This window comes from Choloepus didactylus, chromosome 17 (genome assembly GCF_015220235.1).
Source record: "Choloepus didactylus isolate mChoDid1 chromosome 17, mChoDid1.pri, whole genome shotgun sequence".
NCBI classification, from domain to species: Eukaryota; Metazoa; Chordata; class Mammalia; order Pilosa; family Megalonychidae; genus Choloepus; species Choloepus didactylus.
Window position 1 is genome coordinate 1,720,291 of NC_051323.1, and position 23,354 is coordinate 1,743,644.

General features: G+C 39.9%; 1 protein-coding gene and 1 pseudogene across 2 annotated transcripts in view; both read left to right on the forward strand.

The window, feature by feature from the left end:
• The window catches only part of LOC119512376 (zinc finger protein 252-like), a 73,313-nt gene that overhangs the window by 19,785 nt on the left and 30,174 nt on the right, over positions 1 to 23,354 (forward strand). For both annotated transcript variants that reach the window (XM_037807001.1, XM_037807000.1), the window contains exon 5: positions 23,004 to 23,092. In XM_037807001.1, coding sequence (XP_037662929.1) covers positions 23,004 to 23,092 — 89 coding nt within the window. The remainder of the gene's footprint in view (positions 1 to 23,003; positions 23,093 to 23,354) is intronic.
• LOC119512274 lies at positions 20,036 to 21,065 on the forward strand (annotated as a pseudogene).

The following is a 23,354-nucleotide window of genomic DNA, read 5'->3' on the forward strand; positions in this document are numbered from 1 at the left end:
CCTGACAGGGTCAGGGTCACCTGGAGATCTAAAGGCTCCCTGCCTCCTTACAGTGGTGGGAGATCTGTGGGCTGGCAAGCACCACCTGCTGGACAGCATAGGAGAAGCACATAGTCTAAAGGCCTCACAGGAGGGTCTCATTTCAAGGAAGCTCCATACCCTCCTCCTGAGACCTGGGCCTCTCTGGACTAGGAAAACCTGACTGGGGCTGACCATATCTGAGAAGATCACCACAAAAAAAGCCTACACAGAGGCAGGGCAAGAAACAGAAAAACAAGAGGTGAAAAATTCTGATCAACTAAACAGAATCTAAGTTAAAGGTCTAGAATAAGCTGAACTAAACACTAAAGGTTAGAGAACAAAGCCAACCAACCAGAAAATCCTAGGTAAAAGAGTGAAAACAAGCTCCAGAATAAACTAATCAAGAATGTCAGGTGCCTAGAAAAGATAACGAACCATACTAGGAAACATGAAAATATGGACCAGCCAAAAGAACAAACTAATAGTTCAACTGAGATACAGGAATTGAAGCAATTTTTTGCTAAATCAATTCAGTGAGCTGAAGGAAGAACTAATTGGAGATATTCAAACAAAGCTAACTCAATTCAAAAAGTCAATGAACTAGGGAACACATAGCAAAAGAGATGAAGAGTATAAGAAGGACACTGGATGACCATAAGGAAGAATTCATAAACTTGAAAAAACAAATGACAGACCTTATGGGAATGAAGGGCATAATGGAGGAGATGAAAAAGACAATGGAGGGATACAACAATAGATTTGAACAGGCAGAAGAAAGGATCAGTGAATTGGAAGACCAGACATCTGAAATCATACCCATGAAAGAATAGATGATGAAAAGAATGGAAAAATATGAGCAGGGTCTTAGGGAGCTGAGTAACAACACAAACCCAGAGGAAGAAGAGAGGGGGAATGGGGCAGAAAGAATAATAGAAGAAATAATCACTGAAAATTTCCCAACTCTTATGAAAGAAAACTAGAGATTCAAGAAGTACGATGCACCCCAAACATAACAGACCCCAATAGATGTACTCCAAGACACTTACTGATCAGATTGTCCAATGTCAAAGACAAAGAGAAAATTCTGAAAGCAGTAAGAGAAAAGCAATCCATTACATACAAGGGAAGCTCAATAAGACTATGTACAGATTTCTCCACAGAAATCATGGAGGTGAGAAAACAGTGATATGATATATTTAACATACTAATAGAGAAGAACTACCAACCAAGAATTCTATGTCCAGCAAAACTGTCCTTCAAAAATGAGGGGAAGATTAAAACATTTTCAGACAAACAGACACTGAGAGAATTTGTGAATACAAGACCGGTGCTACAGGAAATACTAAAGGGAGTGCTACAGGCTGACAGAAAAAAACAGGAGAGGTTTGGAGATGAGTGGAGAAATGAAGATTATTGGGAAGGGGAAAAAGAGGAAAAAATAAGACGTGACATATAAAATTGAAAAGACAAAATGGTAGAATAAAGTACTGCCCTTACAGTAATAACACTAAATGTTAATGGATTAAACTACCCAATAAAAAGACACAGACTGGCAGAATGGATTAAAAAACAGGACCTAACTGTATGCTGTCTGCAAGATACTAACCTTAGACATAAGGACAAAAATAGGCTGAAAGTGAAAGGTTGGAAAAAGATATTTCATGCAAACAGCAACCAGAAAAAAGGAGTAGCTATATTAAAGTAGACTCCAAAAGTAAAACATTAAAAGAGACAAAGAATGACACTATATATTAATAAAAGGGTCAATTCATTAAGAAAACATAGCAGTCATAAATATTTAGGCACCAAGCCAGAGTGCCCCAAAATTCATGAGGCAGACACTGAATACACTGAAAGGAGAAATAGATAACTTGACAATAATAGTTGGAGATTTCAATACACCACTCTCATCGATGGTTAGAACATCTAGACAGAGGATCAACAAGGAAATGGAGATGTTGAATTTATGATAAATGAACTACTCTTGACAGATATTTGTAGAACACTACACCCCACTACAGCAGGATACACATTCTTCTCGAGTGCACTTGGAACATTCTCTAGGATAGACCACATGCTGGGTCACAAAGCAAGTCTCAATAAATTGAAAAATATTGATATTATAAAAAACACTATATCAGATCATAATGGAATTAAGTTGGAAATAAATAACAGGCAGAAGATTGTAAAACTCACAAATATATGGAGACTAAACAACACACTCTTACAAAACCAGTGGGTAAAGGAAGAAATTACAAGAGAAATTAGTAAATACCTCAAGGCAAATGACAATGAAAACACAACATATCAAAACTTACGGGATGCAGCAAAGGCAGTGATGAGAGGGAATTTTTTTGCCTTAAATACCTATATTAAAAAAGAAGAGAGAGCAACAATTGAATTAACTGTCCACCTGGAGCAACAGCAAATAAATCCCAAAGCAAACAGAAGGAAAGAAATAACAAAGATCAGAGCAGAAATAAATGAAACTCAGAACAGGAAAACAATACAGAAGATCAACAAAACCAGAAGATATTTCTTCAGGAAAATCAACAAAATTGATAGAACCCTAGCTAGGCTAATTGAAGAAAAAAAAAAATGGATGCAAATAAATGCAATCAGAAATGGGAAAGGAAACATAACTACTGACCCTGAAAAAATAAAGGAGATAATGAGAAGATACTACAAGCAACTATATGCTAATAAACTGGACAACTCACATGAAATGGACAACTTTCTAGAAAAGCATAAACAACCAACATTGACCTGAGAAGAAATAGAGGACCTCAGCAAACCAATCAGAAGCAAAGAGATTGAGTCAGTCATCAAAAAGTACCCCCCCAAAAAAAAGCCCAGGACCAGATGGCTACACATGTGAATTCTACCAAGCATTCAAGAAAGAATACCAATCCTGCTCAGACTCTTCAAAAAATTGAAGAGGAGGGAAAGCTACCCAACTTGTTCTGTGAAGCCAACATCACCCTAATACCAAAATCAGACAAAGATACTACAAAAAAAATTATAGACCGATTTCTTTAATGAATATAGGTGGAAAAATCCTCAACAAAATACTTGCAAATCGAATCCAGCAGCACATTAAAAGAATTATACACCACCATCAAGTGGGGTTTATTCCAGGTATGCAAGGCTGATTCAACATAAGAAAATCAAGGTGATACACCACATCAATAAATCAAAGCAAAAGAACCACATGATCTCAATTGAATCAGAAAAGGCATTTGACAAAATTCAACATCCTTTCTTGATGAAACCACTTCAAGGGATAGGAATAGAATGGACTTTTCTCAATATGATAAAGACAATATATGAAAAACCCACAGCTAACATCATACTCAATGGGGAGAGACTGAAAGCTTTCCCTCTAATATCTTGAAAGAGACAGAGATGCCCACTGGCACTGTTGTTATTCAAAATTTTGCTGGAAGTTTTGGCTAGAGCAATCAGGCAAGAAAAAGAAATAAAAGGCACACAAATTGGAGAGGAAGAAGTGAAACTTTCACTGTTTGCAGATGACAAGATTCTATATATAGAAAATCCAGAAAAATCTATAGCAAAGTTATTAGAGCTAATCAATGAATACAGCAAAGTGGCAGGCTACAAGATCAACACGCAAAAATCTGTAGTGTTCTTATACACAAGTAATGTGCAACAAGAGGAAGAAATGAAAAAAATCCATTTACAGTAGCAACCAAAAGAATCAAGTATTTGGGTATAAACTTAACAATGGCCACAAAAGACCTATACAAAGAAAATTACAAGAAACTGTAAAAGAAATCAAAAGAGGCCTAAAAAAATGGAAGAACATACTGTGTTCATGGATTGGAAGACTGCATATAATTAAGATGTCAACTCTACCTAAACTGATTTATAGATTTAATGCTATACCAATTAAAATCCCAACAACTTACTTTGCAGAAATAGAAAAATGAGTAATCAAATTTATTTTAAAGGGCAGAGTGCCCTGAATAGCCAAAAATATCTTGAGAAAGAGGTACGAAGTGGGAGGTCTCACACTACCTGATTTTGAAGCATATTATAAAGCTACAGTGCTCAAAACAGCATGGTACTGGCATAAGGACAGAGATACCGACCAATGGAATTGAATTGAGTGTTCAGAAAGACTTTTGTATCTGTGGACATTGATCTTTGATAAGGCAGTCAAGCCAAATCAACTGGGACAGAGCAGCCTCTTCACTAAATGGTGTTTGTAGAACTGGATATCCATTTCCAAAACAATGAAAAAGGACTCCTACCTTACATCTTATACAAAAATTAACTCTAATTGGATCAAAGACCTAAACATAAATGCTAAGACCATAAGACTCTTAGAAGAAGACATAGGGCACTATCATAAAGATCTTGTGATAGGAGGTGGTTTCCTAGACCTTACACCCAAAGGGTGAGCAACCAAAGAACAGAGACAAATGGGACCTCCTCAAGAAAACCTAGCTTTTACATCAAAGGACTTCGTTAGAAAAGTAAAAAGGTAGCCTACACAATGGGAGATAATATTTGGAAACCACATATCAGATAAGGGTTTAATATCCTGAATATGTAGAGCTCCAACTCAACAAAAGGACAAACAGCCCAATTAAAAAATGGACAAAAGACATGGACACTTTTCGACAGAGGAAATAAAAATGGCTCAAAAAGCATATGAAAAAAATGCTCAACTTCACTGGCTATGAGGGAAATGCAAATCAAAACCACAGTGAGATATCATCTCACATCTACCAGAATAGCCATTATCCAAAAAACAGAAAATTACAAATGCTGGAAGATGCATAGAAAGAGGCACACTTATTCATTGCTGGTGGGAATGTAGAATGGTGTACCCCCTCTGGAAGACAGTGTGGCAATTCCTCAGGAAGCTAAGTATAGATTTGCCGTATGACACAGCTTTTCCACTGTTAGGTATATAGTCAAAGGAACTGAAAGTTAAGACACAAATGGACATTTGTAAACTGATGTTTATTGCAGCAGTATTCATGATTGCCACGAGATGGAAGCAGCCTAAATGTCCATCAATGGATGAGTGGATAAACAAACCATGGTATATACACAGCATGGAATATTATGCAGCTGTAAGACAGAACAAAGACATGGAACGTATAATAATGTGGATGAACCTTGAGGACATTATGTTGAGTGAAGTTAGCCAGAAACAAAAGACAGATACTGTGTGGTCTAATATGAATTAACATTTATGAGTTGTCTTTTTCTTACTCCCTGGTTATGTTATGTTTGTTTGAAATTTTTTTTTTATGGTATGTTTTTTAAAACTTTTTTTGGATACAGTTAATTTAAAAAAAAAAAAGAGTTAAATAAATGAAAAAAAAATATGCAGAGCCCCCGTGAGGAGCTGGTGGAGAATGCAGGGCTTCCCCACCTCAATGGTTGCTGATGTGCTCACAGATATAGGGGACTGGTGGTTTGATTGGCTGAGCCCTCTATGATGGGACTTACCCTTGGCAAGATGGTTGCTGCAAAGGAGAGGCTAGGCCTGCCTATAATTGTGCCTAAGAGCCTCCTCCCAAATGCCTCTTTGTTGCTCAGATGTGGCCCTCTCTCTCTAGCTAAGCCAACTTGGCAGGTGAATTCACTGCCCTCCCCCTACATGGTATCTGACACCCAGGGGAGTGAATCTCCCTGGCAACATGGAATATGACTTCCAGGGAGGAATCTAGACCCAGCATCATGGGATGGAGAACATATTGACCAAAAGGGGAATGTGAAAGGAAATGAAATAAGCTTCAGTGGCTGAGAGATTCCAAAAGGAGCCAAGAAGTCACTCTGGTGGGCACTCTTATGCACAATATCAACAACCTTTTTAGGTTCTAATGAATTTGAATAGCTAGCAGTAAATACCTGAAACTATCAAGCTACAACCCAGAGCCCATGAATCTTGAAGACAATTGTATAAAAATGTAGCTTATGAAGGATGACAATGTCATTGGGAAAGCCATATGGACCACACTCCCTTTTGTCCAGTGTATAGATGGATGAGCAAAAAAATGGGGGGAAAAAAGGCACCCAGTGTTTATTTACTTTAATTGTTCTTTTTCACTTTAATTTTTATTATTATGTTTTTTGTGTGTGGTAATGAAAATGTTCAAAAACTAATTTTGGTGATAAATGCCCAACTATATATTGGTACTGTGAACAACTGAATGTACGCTTTGTATGACTGCATGTATGTGAATATATCTCAATAAAAATGAATTAAAAAAGCAATAATGAGCAAACTATGAGAGTTAAAAGCTGATAACATAGGCTACCAGGAGATAGAAAGAGGGTAGAGATCAGGTATTTGATGGTGAAGGACTACAGAAATGTTCAGCAGGATTGTCTGGATCTAGAAATAGCATATACTGATTAATGGCAGCACAATATTGTAAGTACATAGAACAAAGCTGTCTGTGAGTGAAGCTGAAAAAGGTGGGATAGGGGAATGTATGACACCAGAGGTAAAGGTAGATGAAGACTGGGACTGTATAACTTGGTAAAAACTGGAGTGGCCAATGACTGTTGCTAAGTGTACAAATATAAAAATGTTCTTATATGTGGGAGAACAAGTGAATGTCAAACTTGCAGAGTATTGAAAAAGGGATGGTGTTCTAAGTTTGTTAATGCTGCTGGAATGCAAAATATCAGCGATGGATTGGCTTTTATAAAAGGGGTTTATTTGGTTATACTGTTACAGTCTTAAGACCATAAAGTGTCCAAGGTAACACATCAGCAATCAGGTACCTTCACTGGAGGATGGCCAATGGTGTCCGGAAAACCTCTGTTAGCTGGGAAGGCATGTGGCTGATGTCTGCTCCAAAGTTCTGGTTTCAAAATGGCTTTCTCCGAGGACATTCCTCTCTAGGCTGCAGTTCCTCAAAAATGTCACTCTTAGTTGCACTTGGGATATTGGTCCTCTCAGCTTCCCTGGAGCAAGAGTCTGCTTTCAGTGGCCATCCTCAAACTGTCTTTCATCTGCAGCTCCTGTGCTTTCTTCAAAGTGTCCCTCTTGGCTGTAGCAAGCTCGCTCCTTGTGTCTGATCTTATATAGTGCAACAGTAACTTAATTCAGACCCGCCCGATGGGCAGGCCAACATCTCCATGGAAATTATCCAGAGTCATCACCCACAGTTGGGTGGGGCGCATCTCCATAGAAATACTCAAAGAATTCCAATCTAAATAACACTGATAGGTCTGCCCAGATAAGATTACATCAAAGATAATGGCATTTGGGGGACATAATACATTCAAACTGGCACAGATGGTATTTCGGAAAAAAAACATAATCAAAGCAAACTGGAGTCTATGGTCAACAGTAACATTCCAATATGCTTACATTAAATGTAACAAAGGCAATATACCAAAATTAAATGTGTATTTGTGGGGATATGGGGGAGGGATGTGGGATTCTTGGTGGTGGTGATGTTTTCTGTCCTTACTATTGTATTGCATGACACTTTTATTTTTCTTTTGAATATCTTTTTTATTATTCACCAAAAAAAATTTCCATAATAATATGTTCAAGTGCTGACTGTGGTGATAAATGTACAACTATGTGATGTTGCTGTGAACAACTGATTTTACACTGTGGATGGTTGTGTGTTATGTGAATGTATCTCTATAAGATTATAGGAAAACATATAGAGGTAAAAGTGCTGGAGAAAACATGGAGAGAGGGATGTACCTATTTACTGGTGATGAGGCAGAATGGTGTAGCCTTTCTGGAGGTCACTGTGGTGGCTCCACAAGAAGCTAAGTATCTGGGGCCATAAGGTCCTACAACATCATTATGGGTATGTATTTGGAATATCTTAGAGCAGAGACATGAATGGACATTTGCACATTGGTATTTATGGAGGCAGTATTCATGATTTGCAATGGGTGGTGGTGGCCTAAGGGTACATTGATTGAGGAACAGAATGGTGAACTGTGGTGTATGCATACAATGGAATATTGAGCAACTAAGAGGAGTGAAGTAGTGAGACACACAAGTTGAATGGATCCTGTAGATAGCATGTTGAGTGAAGTACACCAGAAACAAAGGCAAACACTATAATGCCTCACCAGTATGGACTAACTACAATGTGTAACTCAGAATTGAATCTTAAAGCACACCTAACAGGGAAATGATTATTGTAATGTTCCCTAGATTGTAAGCTCTTACAGCAGTAAAATCCATTCCTGAATTGTAATGGCTATCTCCAAACTCTGAAATGTTGATCTCTTAGTGTATAACCTGATTGGTCTCTGGAACATTGGGTATCTGTATTACAGCTGAAACTCAGAGCTGGAGCTCAGCAGTTATGAATATCAGTATTAATGCATACAGCAACTGTTAAAAAAGAAGCTGGAATAGAGCCCAGACTTCAATTAGAGATATGAATAAAGCAGATCCAGTTGAGACTAGAACATATCGGGACAAAGGGTAAAGGTGGAAACTGTGTGTTAAAACTTCAACTTCCATGTGAGACCAAGGGAAGAGATATTTATTTGGTGTAGGATCTGTATTTTCTAAACAATAGACCTTCTGTTTGTTCAAACACTACAATTACATGGAACTTTGAATAGGAAGTGAGCTATGGTAGGTCTGTATACATTAGAATGAAATAGCAACACATCCTAAAGTAATTTGTGTGGAGAATAAAAGTATATATTCAGGCCTCCCCTGAAGAGCTGGGGGAGGATGCAGAGGTGTTGGACTTCCTCACCTGGATTGTTGCTGGTGTTCTCACAAACATTGGGGACTGACAGCTTGATATGCTGAGCCCTGTGTCTTGGGGCTGGTCTGTGTGAAGCTGGTTGCTGCAAGAAGAGGCTACACCTGCTTATAATTTTGCCTAAGAGTTTCCTCCTGAGTGCCTCTGTTGCTCAGATGTGGCCCTCTCTAAGTCACCTTGGTGGGTGATCTCGCTGCCCTCCCCCCTACATGGAACCTGACTCCCAGGGGTGTAAATCGCCCTGGCAACACAGAATATGACTCCCAGGGATGAATCTGGACCTGACATTGTAGGATTGAGAACATCTTGACCAAAAGGGGGATGTGAAATGAAATGAAATAAAGCTTCAATGGCTGAGTGATTTCAAATGGAGTTGAGAGGTCACTCTGGTGGACACTCTTATGCACTATATAGATAACTCTTTATTCTCACGTGTTGCCATTACCTCTGTCCACTTCCAAATGTTTAAGTTCACCTTAGTTGAACATTCTGCTCATAATAAGCCACCACTCCCCATTGTTCAGCCCTATTCTATATCCTTGTAACTTATGTTTGATGTCTATGAGTTTACATATTATAATTAGTTCATATCAGTGAGACCCTGCAATCTTTGTCTTTATGTGTCTGTCTTATTTCACTCAATGTAGTGTCCTCAAGGCTTCTTCATCAACCCATTTTTTTCAAGATGGTTTTGTTCACACACCATACATTCCATCCTGAGTAAACAACTGATGGTTCCCTGTATAGTCATGTATTTATGTATTCAGCACCAGCACCACTATATATAAGGACATCTCCATTTCTTCCACAAAGAAGGAAGAAGAATCAAAGAAGGTAGAGAGACAAAAGAAAAAAAGAAAAAAAAAGCATGACAGCTAGGAACTGATAAAAGGAAAGATAGCATTAAGCCAAAGTAGAATAAAGAGTCAGACAACATCACCAATGCCAAGAGTCCCATACCCCTCCCATGTCACCCCCATATGCATTTAGCTTTGGTAGATTGCCTTTGTTACATTAAAGGAAGGATAACACAATGCTTCTGTTAATTATAGGTTCTAGTTTGCATTGTATTTTTCCCCCAATCCCACTCTATTTTTAGCACCTTGCACTGTTGACATTCATTTGCTCTCCCTCATGTAAAATATATTGGTACCTTTTATCACAATCATTGAGCACCCTATGTTTCACTGAGTTATACAGTTCCAGTCTTTATCTTTCCTCTTTCCTTCTGGTGTCCCACATGCTCCTAGCCTTACTCTTTCAACCATACTCACAGTCATCTTTGTTCACTGTACTTACATTGGTGTGCTACTGTCTCCCAAAATTGTGTTCCAAACCTCTCACTCCTCTCTTTTTCTTTCTGTCTGTACTGCTCCCTTTAGTGTTTCCTGTAGAGCAGGTATCTTGTTCACAAACTCTCTCGTCTGTCAGAGAATATTTTAAGCTCTCCCCCATATTTGAAAGACAGTTTTGCTGGATATAGGAGTCTGGGTTGGTGGTTTTTCTCTTTCAGTATCTTAAATATATCACACCACTTCTGTCTTGCCTCCATGGTTTCTACTGAGAAATCTGCACATAGTCTTATTAAGCTTTCTTTGTATGTGATGGATTGCTTTTCTTTTGCTGCATTCAGGATTCTCTTTATCTTTAACGTTTGATAATCTAAGTATTAAGTGTCTTGGTGTAGGCCTATTCGGATCTGTTCTGTTTGGGGTATGCTGCACTTCTTGGATCTGTAATTTTATGTCTTTCATAAGAGATGAAAAATTTTCATTATTTCCTCTATTATTGCCTCTGCCCCTTTTCCCTTCTCTTCTCCTTCTGGGACACCAATGACACATATATTCCTTCATTTCATGTTGTCATTCAATTCCCAGAGACATTGGATATATTTTCCCATTCTTTTCTGACTCTGTTCTTTTGTGTGTAGGCTTTTAGGTGCCTTGTTCTCCAGTTCCTGAGTGTTTTCTTCTGCCTTTTGGATCTTCTGCTGTATGTCTACATTGTGTCTTTTATCTCTTATGTTGTGCCTTTCATTTCCATAAATTCTGCCAGTTGTTTTTTCAAACTTTCAGTTTCTACCTCATGTATGCCCAGTGTTTTCATTATACACTTCATCTCTTTTGCCATATCTTCCCTAAACTTTTTGAATTGATTTAGCATTAGTAGTTTCAATTCCTGTATCTCAGTTGAAGTGTAAGTTTGTCCCTTTGACTGGGTCATGACTTCATTTCTCTTGGTTTTGGTTTAGTTTTCTGTTGTCTAAGCATCTGGTTTCCTTGGTTACCCCAATCAGGTTTTCCCAGACCAGAACAGGCTCAGATCTCAGAAGGGGGCAGTACTGAGTTTCAGGTCCCCCTGAGGGTGTATCTTAGAAGACTGATACACTCTTTGAGGCCTCAGGCCACTGTGCTTTTCTGCCCAGCAGGTGGCACCTGTCAAGCCTGTCATTCCAGACTGGTATAAGGAGGTGTGGCCCATGGTTGTTTTCCCCCAGGCTCTGGTTCTGAATGGAAGGCAGGTAGTAGAGCTTGGCACCACCTTTTTCCTCTCAGGGATGATACACCCCCTGGGGAGATATCATTTGCATTTTTATAGTCTCTCTGACTCTGCTATCTCCACCCTTGTCTGGGTCAAAGAGCTGCAAATGGAAAATGGCTGAAGCTTTCTCCACTGAGCCGAAAAAGGGACAGAAAACCCTCCTTCAGGGCCAGGCCATGGCCACCCTCATTTTCACACATCATCCAGAGATAGCACCTGGTCCTCTGGGCTCCCCCCTCCCCCAGAAAGGTCTTCCAGCTCTCTATAGTCAGTCATCAAAAGCCTCTGCTTGTTGAGGATTCATAGCTTGTATTGAGCAGTCAACATTTGTTAATTAAAAGCTCAGTTGAAGCTGAGCTGAGGCATATTCATTTGTTCAGAGAGTGCTGCTTTCTAGCATAGCAATGCTTTGCAGTTTGGGCTGTCATGGGGGAGGGTCTCTTGGCTCAGGTCTGCAGTTTTTACTTACAGATTTTATGCTGTGATCTCGGGCATTCCTCCCAATCCAGATTGGTGTATGATGTGTCGACAGTCATGTTTGTCCCCCAGCAGTTATTCCAGATTTACTAGTTGTTCCTGGTTTATCAGTTGTTTCAGGGGGACTAACTAGCTTCTACTCCTCTCTATGCCACCATCTTCTTCTGCCACACCCATGAGTTTTTACCATAAGCTCCAGTCTTCAAAAGTATGAGTTACAGATGCTTCCAATATGCTATCTGAATGTGGCTCATAAGGGCCCAGAGGCACTGACTGAGCCCCTGCTGTTTGCAATGTAAACAGAGCCTGGTATTGTTCAAGCCCCCATTCAAATATGGCCACATACTTTTATGGACAGCAGCCAGATGTAGAATGTGTCTTCCAAAATCTAAACAACCCAACCAGGTGCTGTTCCTTCTTAGTTCCAGGGGGAGACAATAGCAATTTACTTTTAGTTCCCCATACAACGTCATGGATGACTCCTGTGAAGGTTATCTCTAAGACTTTCAACCAGTCCCTCTTGATCATGTGTCTCACAATTGCATTTAAATCAGCCCTAGCTTGCTCTTCCATTTCTGATACAATATCATCAGTGTAATGTATTATTATATTTGAGACCTGCAGCAAGTTCAAATCCCTCCTAATCAACCTATGACTGTAAGGTAATGAATTCAAATGATCTTATGTAATTATAGTACATGTAAATTGTGATCTTTCCCACATGAAGGCAAACTGAGATTGACTCTTTTCTGATATTGGTATCAGGAGCATTTGCAAGAGATTGATCAGTTTCCTTTATCTTGTATTCTTTTTAGTGTGTGTTAAAACTATATTAGGGGACAAATGATACTAAACCACTCTGTCAACCCCCTTTTCTGGTAACTGTGTTTTAGCCTTCCTCTCTTATGACTTCTGTTCCTTCTACTTCCAATGCCAATACTATATAATTTCTTGTCCAAATTACACTTTTGAGAATAAAAGGAGAGTATTATTAATAATTACTCTAGGACAACAGGCTTAAACTGGCCAATATCTTTGTTATCCTGTCCTGTAACTACCTCCAAGAATAGAATTGCTGAGTCAAAGGATATGAAAGCTGGGTAAGATTCTGTTTACTCTTAATCATATCAGAGACATCAACACCACTGATGACATTGGCCATGATTTGATTAGGTTTCAATGGCACATTTCTGTATTTGTATGATAAAGCATTTTGTTTTTTAAAGTTGAGTACTATGACTTCTTCTCTTGGGGTAGAATATATATTAAGTCAAGTTAGGAACCCACTGCTTAATAAATCAAGCCCTTAACTTGAGACTTGCTCTTGTGAAATTTAGGGTTGTAGATAGGAGGCTGAGCCCTCATATAATTATGCTTAAGAAGCATCTCCAGGCAACCTCCTTGTTGCTCAGATGTGGCCTTTCTCTAAGCCCAACTCAGCAAATAAATTCATTAACTCCCACCCCACCCCCCACCATGAGGGACATGATTCCCAGCTTAATGAATCTGCCTGGCAATGTGGGACATGAGTCTCAGGAATGAGCCTGGCCCTGGCAATGAGGGATTGAAAATGCATATATGAACAATAGGGGGAAAAAGAGGTAACACGCTGAAGTCACAGTGGCCAAGAGATCCCATATAGAGTAAAGAGGCTATCCTGGGGGTTTTTTGTGCAAGCTCCAGCTAGACCTTCCAATTGACCACAGGATGCCATGCCCTTACCAAAAGTAGTCCCCAAATACCGAGGTCCCTACCTGAGACTGTATAAAAGATGTTTATTTTTTAATTTCTTTTTAAATTCAGTTTTATTGAGATATATTCACATGCAGTCATTAAGTTTTATCTTTCAGAAACTTAAATCCACTAGAGTGTTCCTATACCAGGCAAGTCCTAAAACCCATAGGCAACAGCATCTTTAAGATCAACTATCAGATGTGGCCCCCTTCCCCATATTGTTGACACTCCCTTTTAATATGAACAAGTTAGGGTACTCACTGCCTAGACACCCCTGAAGATGGAGAAAGAGATTAAATGAAATGAGGGAGTAGCAGCAAACAAGATAAGATTGAACAAAGGTCTATGAATATTGAAACATTATATAATTATATATATATATATATATATATATATATATATGGATGCTGGGGTGTTGGAAGGGCTGGAAGGAGGTAAATGACATGGTGGAACTGTAGCCTATAGCATCCCTTGGGATTTGCTCTATAGTTGCTCATTGAATTGTGCCTTGAAGGTCTTCACCTTTTTGTATATACCTTGTATTGCATAACAAGGAAAGAACTGAAATTGTGGAACTATAACTCATAACAATTTTTGAAATTACCTGTATGACTGCTTGTTGAGGTACACATCAAGAGATGACACCCTTCTGTATGTATGTTATATTTTACAATAATGTAAATGGCTGAAGTTGTGGAACTGTGACCATGACATTCTTTGAGATTTGCTCTCTAACTACTTGTGAGATCATACATTGAAAGTTGTCACTGTTATGTATATATGTTGAAATTCACAATAAAAAAATGGGAAAATATAAAAAAATAAAGTTCACTTCTAAATTTAGAGAATCTCATTCATATTCAGGCTTGCTAGCCTAACTCAAAGAGGAAAACTGTGCTATGATATTTTGAGTGCTTTAATGCCACTGTCATGCACTAAAAAGAGTAGGATTGATTACATTTATGTGATTAGGTTTAGTTAACAATCAGGATTGATTGGGGGTGGATTATTCATCCTGGGCATTTAAAAAGGTCAGTGTACCAGCTCTAGTTCATTGCTGAGAGGAGCAGAGATCTGGAAAAATAGAGACAATGGACCATCAGGAACTCAGTTGAAGGTCTCCAGCTCAAGACATGGAAATCGATCCTTGAATGGTAGATGATGTGAAAAGGAAGGGGCATAGACTGTGTTCCTGGAGCCTATTAAAGATGAAGTTCAGTCAGCTTCCACAGAGAGAAGCTGTGCTCAATACAGACAAGACCTCACCTAGTAGTCTGTAGACAAGATACATTATGGTTAATTGAAAAACAGAAGGCTCACAATCACTTCCAGAAGCTAATAAAGGGCAATTTCAGCTTGGTTCTGTGTACTGCTGAAAAGTGACCTTCAGAATCATGTCTAAAAGTATATAAGAGGAGGCAACATGTTCTGTTTGTCTGGAATTTTTCTCCAATCCCATTTCTCTCTCCTGTGTGCATACCTTCTGTTATAAGTGCATTCAAAATTGGATGCTAGATGGGGGGATTCCAAATTAGCCTGCCCTCTGTGTCGAGAAGTAAATGAGAGACCCCCTCTGGAAAAATGGCAAATTCAAGCCTTGACTCTTCTCATAATGCATCATGGCCCCCTACTGGTGCAAAGTTTGCACCTAAGTGATGAAATCCTGTAGTCCCAAGAGTATACGTAGATGCTGCCACCACCAACTCCTTCCTCATCCTCTCTGATGACCTAGGGAGTGTCCAGTGTGGGAAGATCTGCCACAACCTACTGGAACATCGTGAGAGATTCACCCATATGGCCTGTGTCCAGCGCACGTCCACATTCCTCCTCTGGCCACCATTACTGTGATGTAGAACTGGGGAAGAGAAAGGAGTGGACTTTAGGCATCTGCAAGGAATCTGAACAGAAAGGAGAAAAGCAATTTATCCTCTGAGCTTGGCTTCTGGATCATCAGCATGAAGGGAAATGCTATCTACCCTAGTTCCTTCCCACAGACCAGAATTTCTGCAATCCTGACCTTGACCGCTTGGGAATTTTCCTAGATATAGAGATGGAAGATACCAAGTTTTTTGATCTTAGAAATGATGCCCTTGTCTATACAAATAGCTCTCCTCTTTGGAGCCTTTGCATCCATTCTTCTGTCCTGAGCTGCCTGGAGAATGTGACAGCGGTGACCCCCTTGAGCCTCTGCCCATGAGAAACTCAGCTCAATAGACACGATCAGAGAAGTTTCCATAATGGCAGAAATTCTAAATGGTCTGGAGTTAGTTACATAATAAAGAGGAAAATGACTGTTCTGAAGACTGGGTGCCCTGAGCTAACTACTAGAACCAAAAAGTTCTGCAAATGCTAACTGTGAGATACAAGGACAGCTTATGCTACAGACTCCTGTGGAGATTTTTTTTTTAAATTTTATTTTGAAATAAATTCAAAGTTACTTGAACAGTTGCAAAAACAATACAAAACCCATACACAGAACTCCAGCATACCCTGACCCCCCTCCCCCGATACCTCGATCCACCAACTTCAACATGCTGTCACATCACCATTTCTTTCTTTCCCTCCCTCCCTATCATCCATCATCTATTGCTCTGTATTCTGAACATATGAAAGCAGGCTGCACACACCCCTGAACAAACAGTATAATTCACATATACATTTCCCATGAACAAGAACATTCTTGTATGAATTCCCATTAAGCGCAGCTAAGAAGTTCAAGAAATTCAACATTGATAAAAAGCTTACATTCTATATTTCCTTTTTTTTTTCCTTACGTCCAAACTGTGTCCGTTTGAGCCTCCTCTCCTCCATCCTCAGATCCCATCCAGGATCATCCTTGGCATTCAATTATCATTGCCTATTTAAGCTGTCTTTTTCTTTTTTTTTTTTTCTCAAACATGGAAACATATATACAGCCTAAATCTTCCCATTCCAACCCCTCCCTAGCATTCCATTAGTGGGATTAATTACATTTAGAATGTTGTAATGCTATCACCTTCCCACCATCCATTACCAGAAATTTCCCTTCAGCCCAAACAGCAAACCTACACTCATTTCTTAACTCCCCATTGCCCCTTCCCCCACTTCTCATAACCCATACTCTACTTTTCATCTCTATGGTCATATTCTCTGTTAATTTATTTGTGCTTACTGTGGGGCTTAAATTTAACCTCTTAAATCTATAACAATCTTGTTTTTCTTTGATACCAACTTAACTTCAATAGGACATGCAAACTATGTTGCTATACTACTCCATTCCCCCACCTTTATGTAGTTCTTGTCAGAAATTACATATTATACATTGAGTCCAAAGCCACTGATTTGTCATTAGAGTTTATGTATTTTATATCCTGTAGGAAGTAAATAGTGGAGTTACAAATTAAAAATTATTGACTTCTATTTGTATTCCATTTGTGGTCAGAGAATGTGCTTTGAATATATTCAATTTTTTTTTTGTAAATTTATTGAGGCTTGTTTTATGTCCCAGCATATGGTCTATTCTGGAGAAAGATCTGTGACCACTAGAGAAAAATGTGTGTTCTGGTGATTTGGGATGTAATGTTCTACATATGTCTGTTAAATTTTTCTATATCTCTCCTTTCTTTGTTTCTCTGTTGGTAGGGTTTCCTTTAGTATCTGAAGTAAAGCAGGTCTTTTATTAGCAAAATCTCTCAGCATTTGTTTGTGAAAAATTTAAGCTCTCCCTCAAATTTGAAGGAGAGTTTTGCTGGATAAAGTATTCTTGGTTGGAAATTTTTCTCTCAGAGTTTTAAAAATTTCATGCCACTGCCTTCTTGCCTCCATGGTGGCTGCTGAGTAGTCACTACTTACTCTTATGTTGTTTCCTTTGTATGTGGTGAATTGCTTTTCTCTTGCTGCTTTCAGAACTTGCTCCTTCTCTTTAGTATTGGCAGTCTGATCAGAATATGTCTTGGAGTGGGTTTATTTGGATTTATTCTATTTGGAGTTCGCTGGACATTTATGCTTTGTGTATTTATATTGTGTAGAAGGTTTGGGAAGTTTTCCCCAACAATTAATTTGAATACTCTTTCAAGAACTTTACCCGTCTCTTCCCCTTCTGGGACACCAATGATTCTTAAATTTGGACATTTTATTTTATCTATCATATCCCTGAGATCCATTTTGATTTTTTCCCCATTCTTTCTTTTGTTCTTTCATTTTCCATTCTGTGGTTGTCAAGGATGCTGAGTTGTTGTTCAGCTTCCTCTAATATTGTATTATGAGTATCCAGTCTTTTTAATTTGGCTAATGGTTTATTTCCGTAAGATCTTCTATTTTTTTATTTACTCTTGCAATATCTTCTTCATGCTTTTCTAGGGTCTTCTTTATGTCCTTTATACCCTGTGCCATGCTCTTCTTCAGTTCCTTTATGTCCTGTGCCATGCTCTTGTTTGCTTTTAGGCCTTTGATTAATTGTGCCAAGTACTGTGTCTCTTCTGATCTTTTGATTTGGGTGTTTGGTTCTCCATATTGTCTGGTTTTATCATATGCTTTAAGGTTTTCTGTTGTTTTGGGCCTCTAGGAATTTGCTTTACTTGATAGGTTTCTTTCTGGATGTAATACCGATATCTAATTTTTCAGGTCTACAGCTTGTTGGCATATACTTTTTCTAGCCAGCAGATGGCATCTGTGAGTCACCTATTCCCCTCAAGTTAGTTCTCCCTGACTTTGTCTTTGTGGTATGTGGGGATCTGATTCTTGTGGGGTTCAAATGGTGCACTAAGTTTGGGTGTGTTGTTGGTGCTGTCTGCCCTGAATGTGGGGCATGTGTCTGGGTGGTTAGGGAGACAGGGAAGCTTTAATAATCAACCCTCCCAGGTGTTCCCAGAGATTTAAGGCTGTTACAAGAGTCTAAGCCTTCATTTCAGTCTCACCATGGATTGTCTCTGCCACTGGCACAGAAGTCCTTGGTATTGGTGTAGGGTCCCTGGGATTTTCAAGTGGGTCCCCCTTCCAAGCTGTGCTCTTCCAGGACCTCTGCTGAGGGAAGGCTGTGCCACATCACAAGTGCATGCCAGCCTCCAGGGAAGCCCTGGGCTGCTGGGCCATGCAGGGGCATTCCCAGCCTGCTATAAAGATGGTTGAATGGAGTGTGTTAATTTCCCCCTTTTTGCACAGCTCCACCTTCCCAGCTCTGGGACAATTAGCTATGCATTCACTAAAGGCCACTGTCCACAGCCGATATTGTGGCATGTGCATGGCATTGTGGGAAACACTCTTGGTGGGTCTCTGGGACTTGGCTCTGTCCCTGGGCAGGAGTGTCTGAAGCCCCCCAGGGAGATATCTGCAAGGAGCATGGTTTCTTTCTCCTTTTGACTCCCCTCTATCTCCCTGGCCTGGAGACAATCAGGAGCAGGTGTGGGGAGGGGTATTCTCCATGCCAGACACTGAGGCATTGGCTACAGCATGCTCCTGCAGTGCTTCACTGCGCAGTTCTCACTGCCATATCTGCAGCCGCTCCCAGGTTGTTTTTTTTTTTTTTTTTTTTTTTTTTTTTTACAGAACTAGTCTGTCTCCAAATGCCAACCTGCATTTTCTGCACACCGCAGCGTGGCTGCTGGACTTTCCGCCAGCTTACTCGCTTCAGAATGCAGACTCCCGGTTTCACCAAATGCAAGGTCCCTGTGGATTTAGCAGACCTTGTCTGGCTGGTGCATCGCTGGAACTGGTGTTCTGGGTCACTTTATGGCTTTTATTTAGTATTTTTCATGGAGGTACCCTGTCTTAGCCACCATCTTAGATTCTCCTCCTGTGGAGTTTTGATGTGTAAGAATTATTGACCATATTAACTATTCAATGGGCATCCAGCAAAACTTGTTTTCACAGTTGCTTTTGAATTTGTTACTTTTTAGAGATGGAATTTTATATTTTCTTGCAATTAAATCAATAAAATGTTTGCTGTTTTTTTAAAAAAATATATATCAGGGTCTGTCTGGGCCAGGGAGCAGTTCTGCACAGGAAGGGTCCCAGGAGATGGCATGGGTCATGCTGTGCATGAGGTTGTGAGCAGTGGCCAAGGCACTGTGTTCCTGGCCATGACTGGGCTGGGTCAGTGGACACCTGTCATTGGGGCAGAGCCAGTGCTTTGGTCTGTGGGTCAGGTGGGTTAGGTCAGGGTTGGGTTCCATAATGGGAACCAAATCCTGAAGGTCCCACCTGTGCCCTGGAGATCCACAGTGTGGTGCCCTGGGACAGCCCTGGTTGGGATTCTATGGGTGGGAGGAGCCTGGCCCTTGTTCAACCAGTTCATCCTGTAAGTGTCCAGCAGCCCCATCCTGCTAATGACAGGAAGAGAGCATTCAGTCCTGTGTGGGGCTTCCTCCTGGGAGTCTGAGTGAGGACTAAGATCAGCAATTTTATTAAGCTGAATTTATCATCTCTCCTCCCACATGCCTTGTTTGCTGTGTTGATTTATGGCCTTAGAAATGGGATCTGACGTTGTGGGATCCTTGCAGTGACTATTTCCTCTGTGGTAATGGAATCCTGGTTGCAAACTGTTGGTCCTCACTGGCCTGTTTTAGTACACTGATAAAAATCAGGTTGGCTACATTAAGAAACTTGCTGAATGGGTGGCCATCCAGAGTGTGTCTGCATTGCCTGAGAAGAGAGGTAAATTCAAAAGGAAGATAGAACTTGCAGCTGCAAACATCAAGAAATTGGGTGGCACGAGGGAGCTAATAAATATTGGGATGCCTAATGGCTCAGAGATCCCACTTACATTTAACTTGGCAAACTGGACTCAGATGCAAAGAAGACCATGTGTATTTATGGGCACATGGATGTGCAGTCCACAGCCCTAGAAGATGGCTGGAACAGCAAGCCCTTCACCTTGGTGGAGCAAAATAGGAAATTGTATGGAAGAGATTCAGCCATGGATAAGGGGCCAGTCCCTGGCCGGATGAACGCCCTGGAAGTCTTTCAGAAACAAATCAGGAAGTTTCTGTCAACATCAGATTTTGCCTGGAAGGCACAGAAGAATCTGGTTCCTAAGGCCTGGATGACTTGGTTTTTGCTTGGAAGGACACCTTTCAGGATGAGGACTATGTCTGCATCTCTGACAATTACTGGCTGGGATAGAAGAAGCCCTGTGCCAAATAGGCTTTTTTCATTGAAATGGAGCGCAGTGACAGGGACCTCCACTCTGATCTGTTTGGGGGCTTAGTGCACAAAACCATGACAAACCCCATTACCTTGATGGGCTCTCAGATAAAAAGGGGACAATCCTCATCTCTGGCATCAGTGAAGCTGTGGCCCCCATGACTAACAAAGAGCTTAGGCTCTATGACAACATTGACTTTGACATGGAAGAGTATGCAAAGGACATAGGCACCAAGATGCTGCTGCACACCTGCAAGAATGACATCCTGATGCACAGGTGGAGCTACCCATCCTTCTCTGTATGGAATTAAAGGTGCCTTCTTTGGAGCTGGAGCTAGAACGGTAATTTTTAAGGTCAAAAAACATAATTATACCTATTTTAAGTTTCTTATGCATCTTTTCTTATATGAAGAGATGGAAAAATCTTGAGTTCTCAAAAGAGGTCTGGTTATGTAATGTTACTGATTAAAACACCAGTAGTTATATCAGTGCAAACCAGGAGAGAGATGACAGTGACCACTCTCTCAGCTTCCTGGGTCCCAGATTGCCTTCAAGTGCAACATGAGCCATTTCTAGCAGGCTTGGCTTTTGTACCTGAGTGTGAGACATTGCTTCTTGATTTGCAGTTCACTCTGTTCTGTGGCTTCTTGTTTTCTTCACATTCTTTATCCTGCTTCCTACCTGGTAAATTGTACCTTTGGTAAGGATCGTCTGTTCAGACTCTAGTCCTGAGACCTTAAGGAAGCTGACTCCTCAGATGTCCAAACCACAGAAATTCAGATTTAATCATCCAGAATTTGATGACCAGTTTTACATGTCAACTTGACTAGATTATGGTGTCCAGTAGTTTAGTCAAGCAAGCAATAGCCTGAATGCTACTGTAGGAGTATTTTGTGGATTGAAATCATTTGTCAGTTGATCACATCTACAATCAACAAAGGAGATTGACTTCAGCAATGAGAGAAGTTTCTTCAGTTGAAGGCCTTAAAGGGAGAACTGATAATTTCAGCAATTTGAAAGAAGACTTTCCATCTGTACACCAGATAGCAGCTTTTCCTTCATGGGCATTCCCAACTTGCAGCTTCTCTTGGAGAATTCAGCTTCACCTTCATTGAGTTTCCAACTTGTAGCCTGCCCTTTGGAATCTGGATTTGCCACTCCCCAAAGTAGCATGAACTGATTCCTATAATACTCATATATATCTCCATTCTGTTGGTTTTGTTTCTCTGTAGAACCCTGACTAACACACTGAAACAGCCCCTTCAAGTTGCTGCTGGGTTTGTAAAGTGAATTATTAAATTTATTTTTCCTTTTCCTACTTTGGATAATAAAAATAATTCCTGTGAAGTAATGTGAGTAGTTCACAGAAGTCTATTAAAATAGACTGCTTAGTCCAATTTTAGACCCCATAAAACTAACATTTTCAGCTCAGTGTCCCTGATCTGGCTAAACCCTATAAAAGTAGCCCCCTGTTACAGCTCTAGTAATGTCACTATTTAAGAAAAGGTGATTCCATTTTGCTTTCCTGATATCTCAAAACAGACCTACCTTCTCATTGTTCTGACTTTGATTGTCCTTCCCACAATCTTTGAAACCATGCTACTTGGTGATTTTTTGGTAAACTTACTTCCATTAGGTCTCTCAGAATCAAGATATATGATGGTTTTCACAAATTTCTAGGCATTTTTGTTCACTGGTAATGTATAGGGTGGGACTTTGGACACATTTGGCTTTTTTGCCTTGTGCTATCTCTGCTATTCTAATGAGTAGGTTGCTTCTGTGTGTCTGTTTTTCTCTATTTTTCCTAATTTGCTCCTGTGAAACCAGGTTGTCCAGATCAGCTCATTTTTCCTATCACCTATTACTCTGTTTTACACTTCATTCATCATGAGCCATTTATAAGTTTTCAACAATTATTTGAATACCTATTATGTATAAGCCACACAAAGATACCTTGTTTATAAGGTATGCAGCAGTGACATGAATAGCCAAAGTGTTGGTTTTCCAAGTTCACTCCCTTCTTCCACTCCTTTCTTGACCTCCTTACCTCCCTGAGAGCTCTTCTCCCTCAGATTATGCTCTGCTGTTCATGCTCCATCTGTGCCTGGTTATCTTATTTGCAGATGTAAGCCTTTGACCTTGGGTTTTCTCCCTCCCTCCTTCCCTTCTTTCTTTCTCACAACAACTTTCATTGTTTTGGTGTCATACTTTTCTTGCCCTTTCCTCTCTTCTATTTCCACTTCCCAGTGTGTTCTTTTTTTAATTCCAAGAATCCAGGACATATTTGTTTCATATAAATATTCCCATTTCTGCTCTAAGTGTCCCAAAATAAAGCATAAGTGACTCATATTATCTTCATTCTTTCAGGTTATGATTCCAGGATAGAAAAAAAGGATTCAACTCCAAAGCAGGAAATTTCTGAAGAAATGGAATTACAGAGAGAACAATCAAAACAAGTAAGGAATATTTCCAGGGAACCTAATTTTGAAGAGATGAGTAAAACTGAAGGAAAGTTACAGAATTACTGGGAAAAATTTGCAGCAGAAGGAGTTAAGGGATCCTCCCAGAAGAGAAGTTTCAGACTAGTGACAGTGACACATGTGAAAACCCTCATAGAAATTCAAGGCCAGAAATTCAGTGCAGTTGGGGAAAACTGCACTATAGACTCAAACCCTGTCAAACATCTTAGTGTATCTAGAGGGGAAAATCTCCATCAGA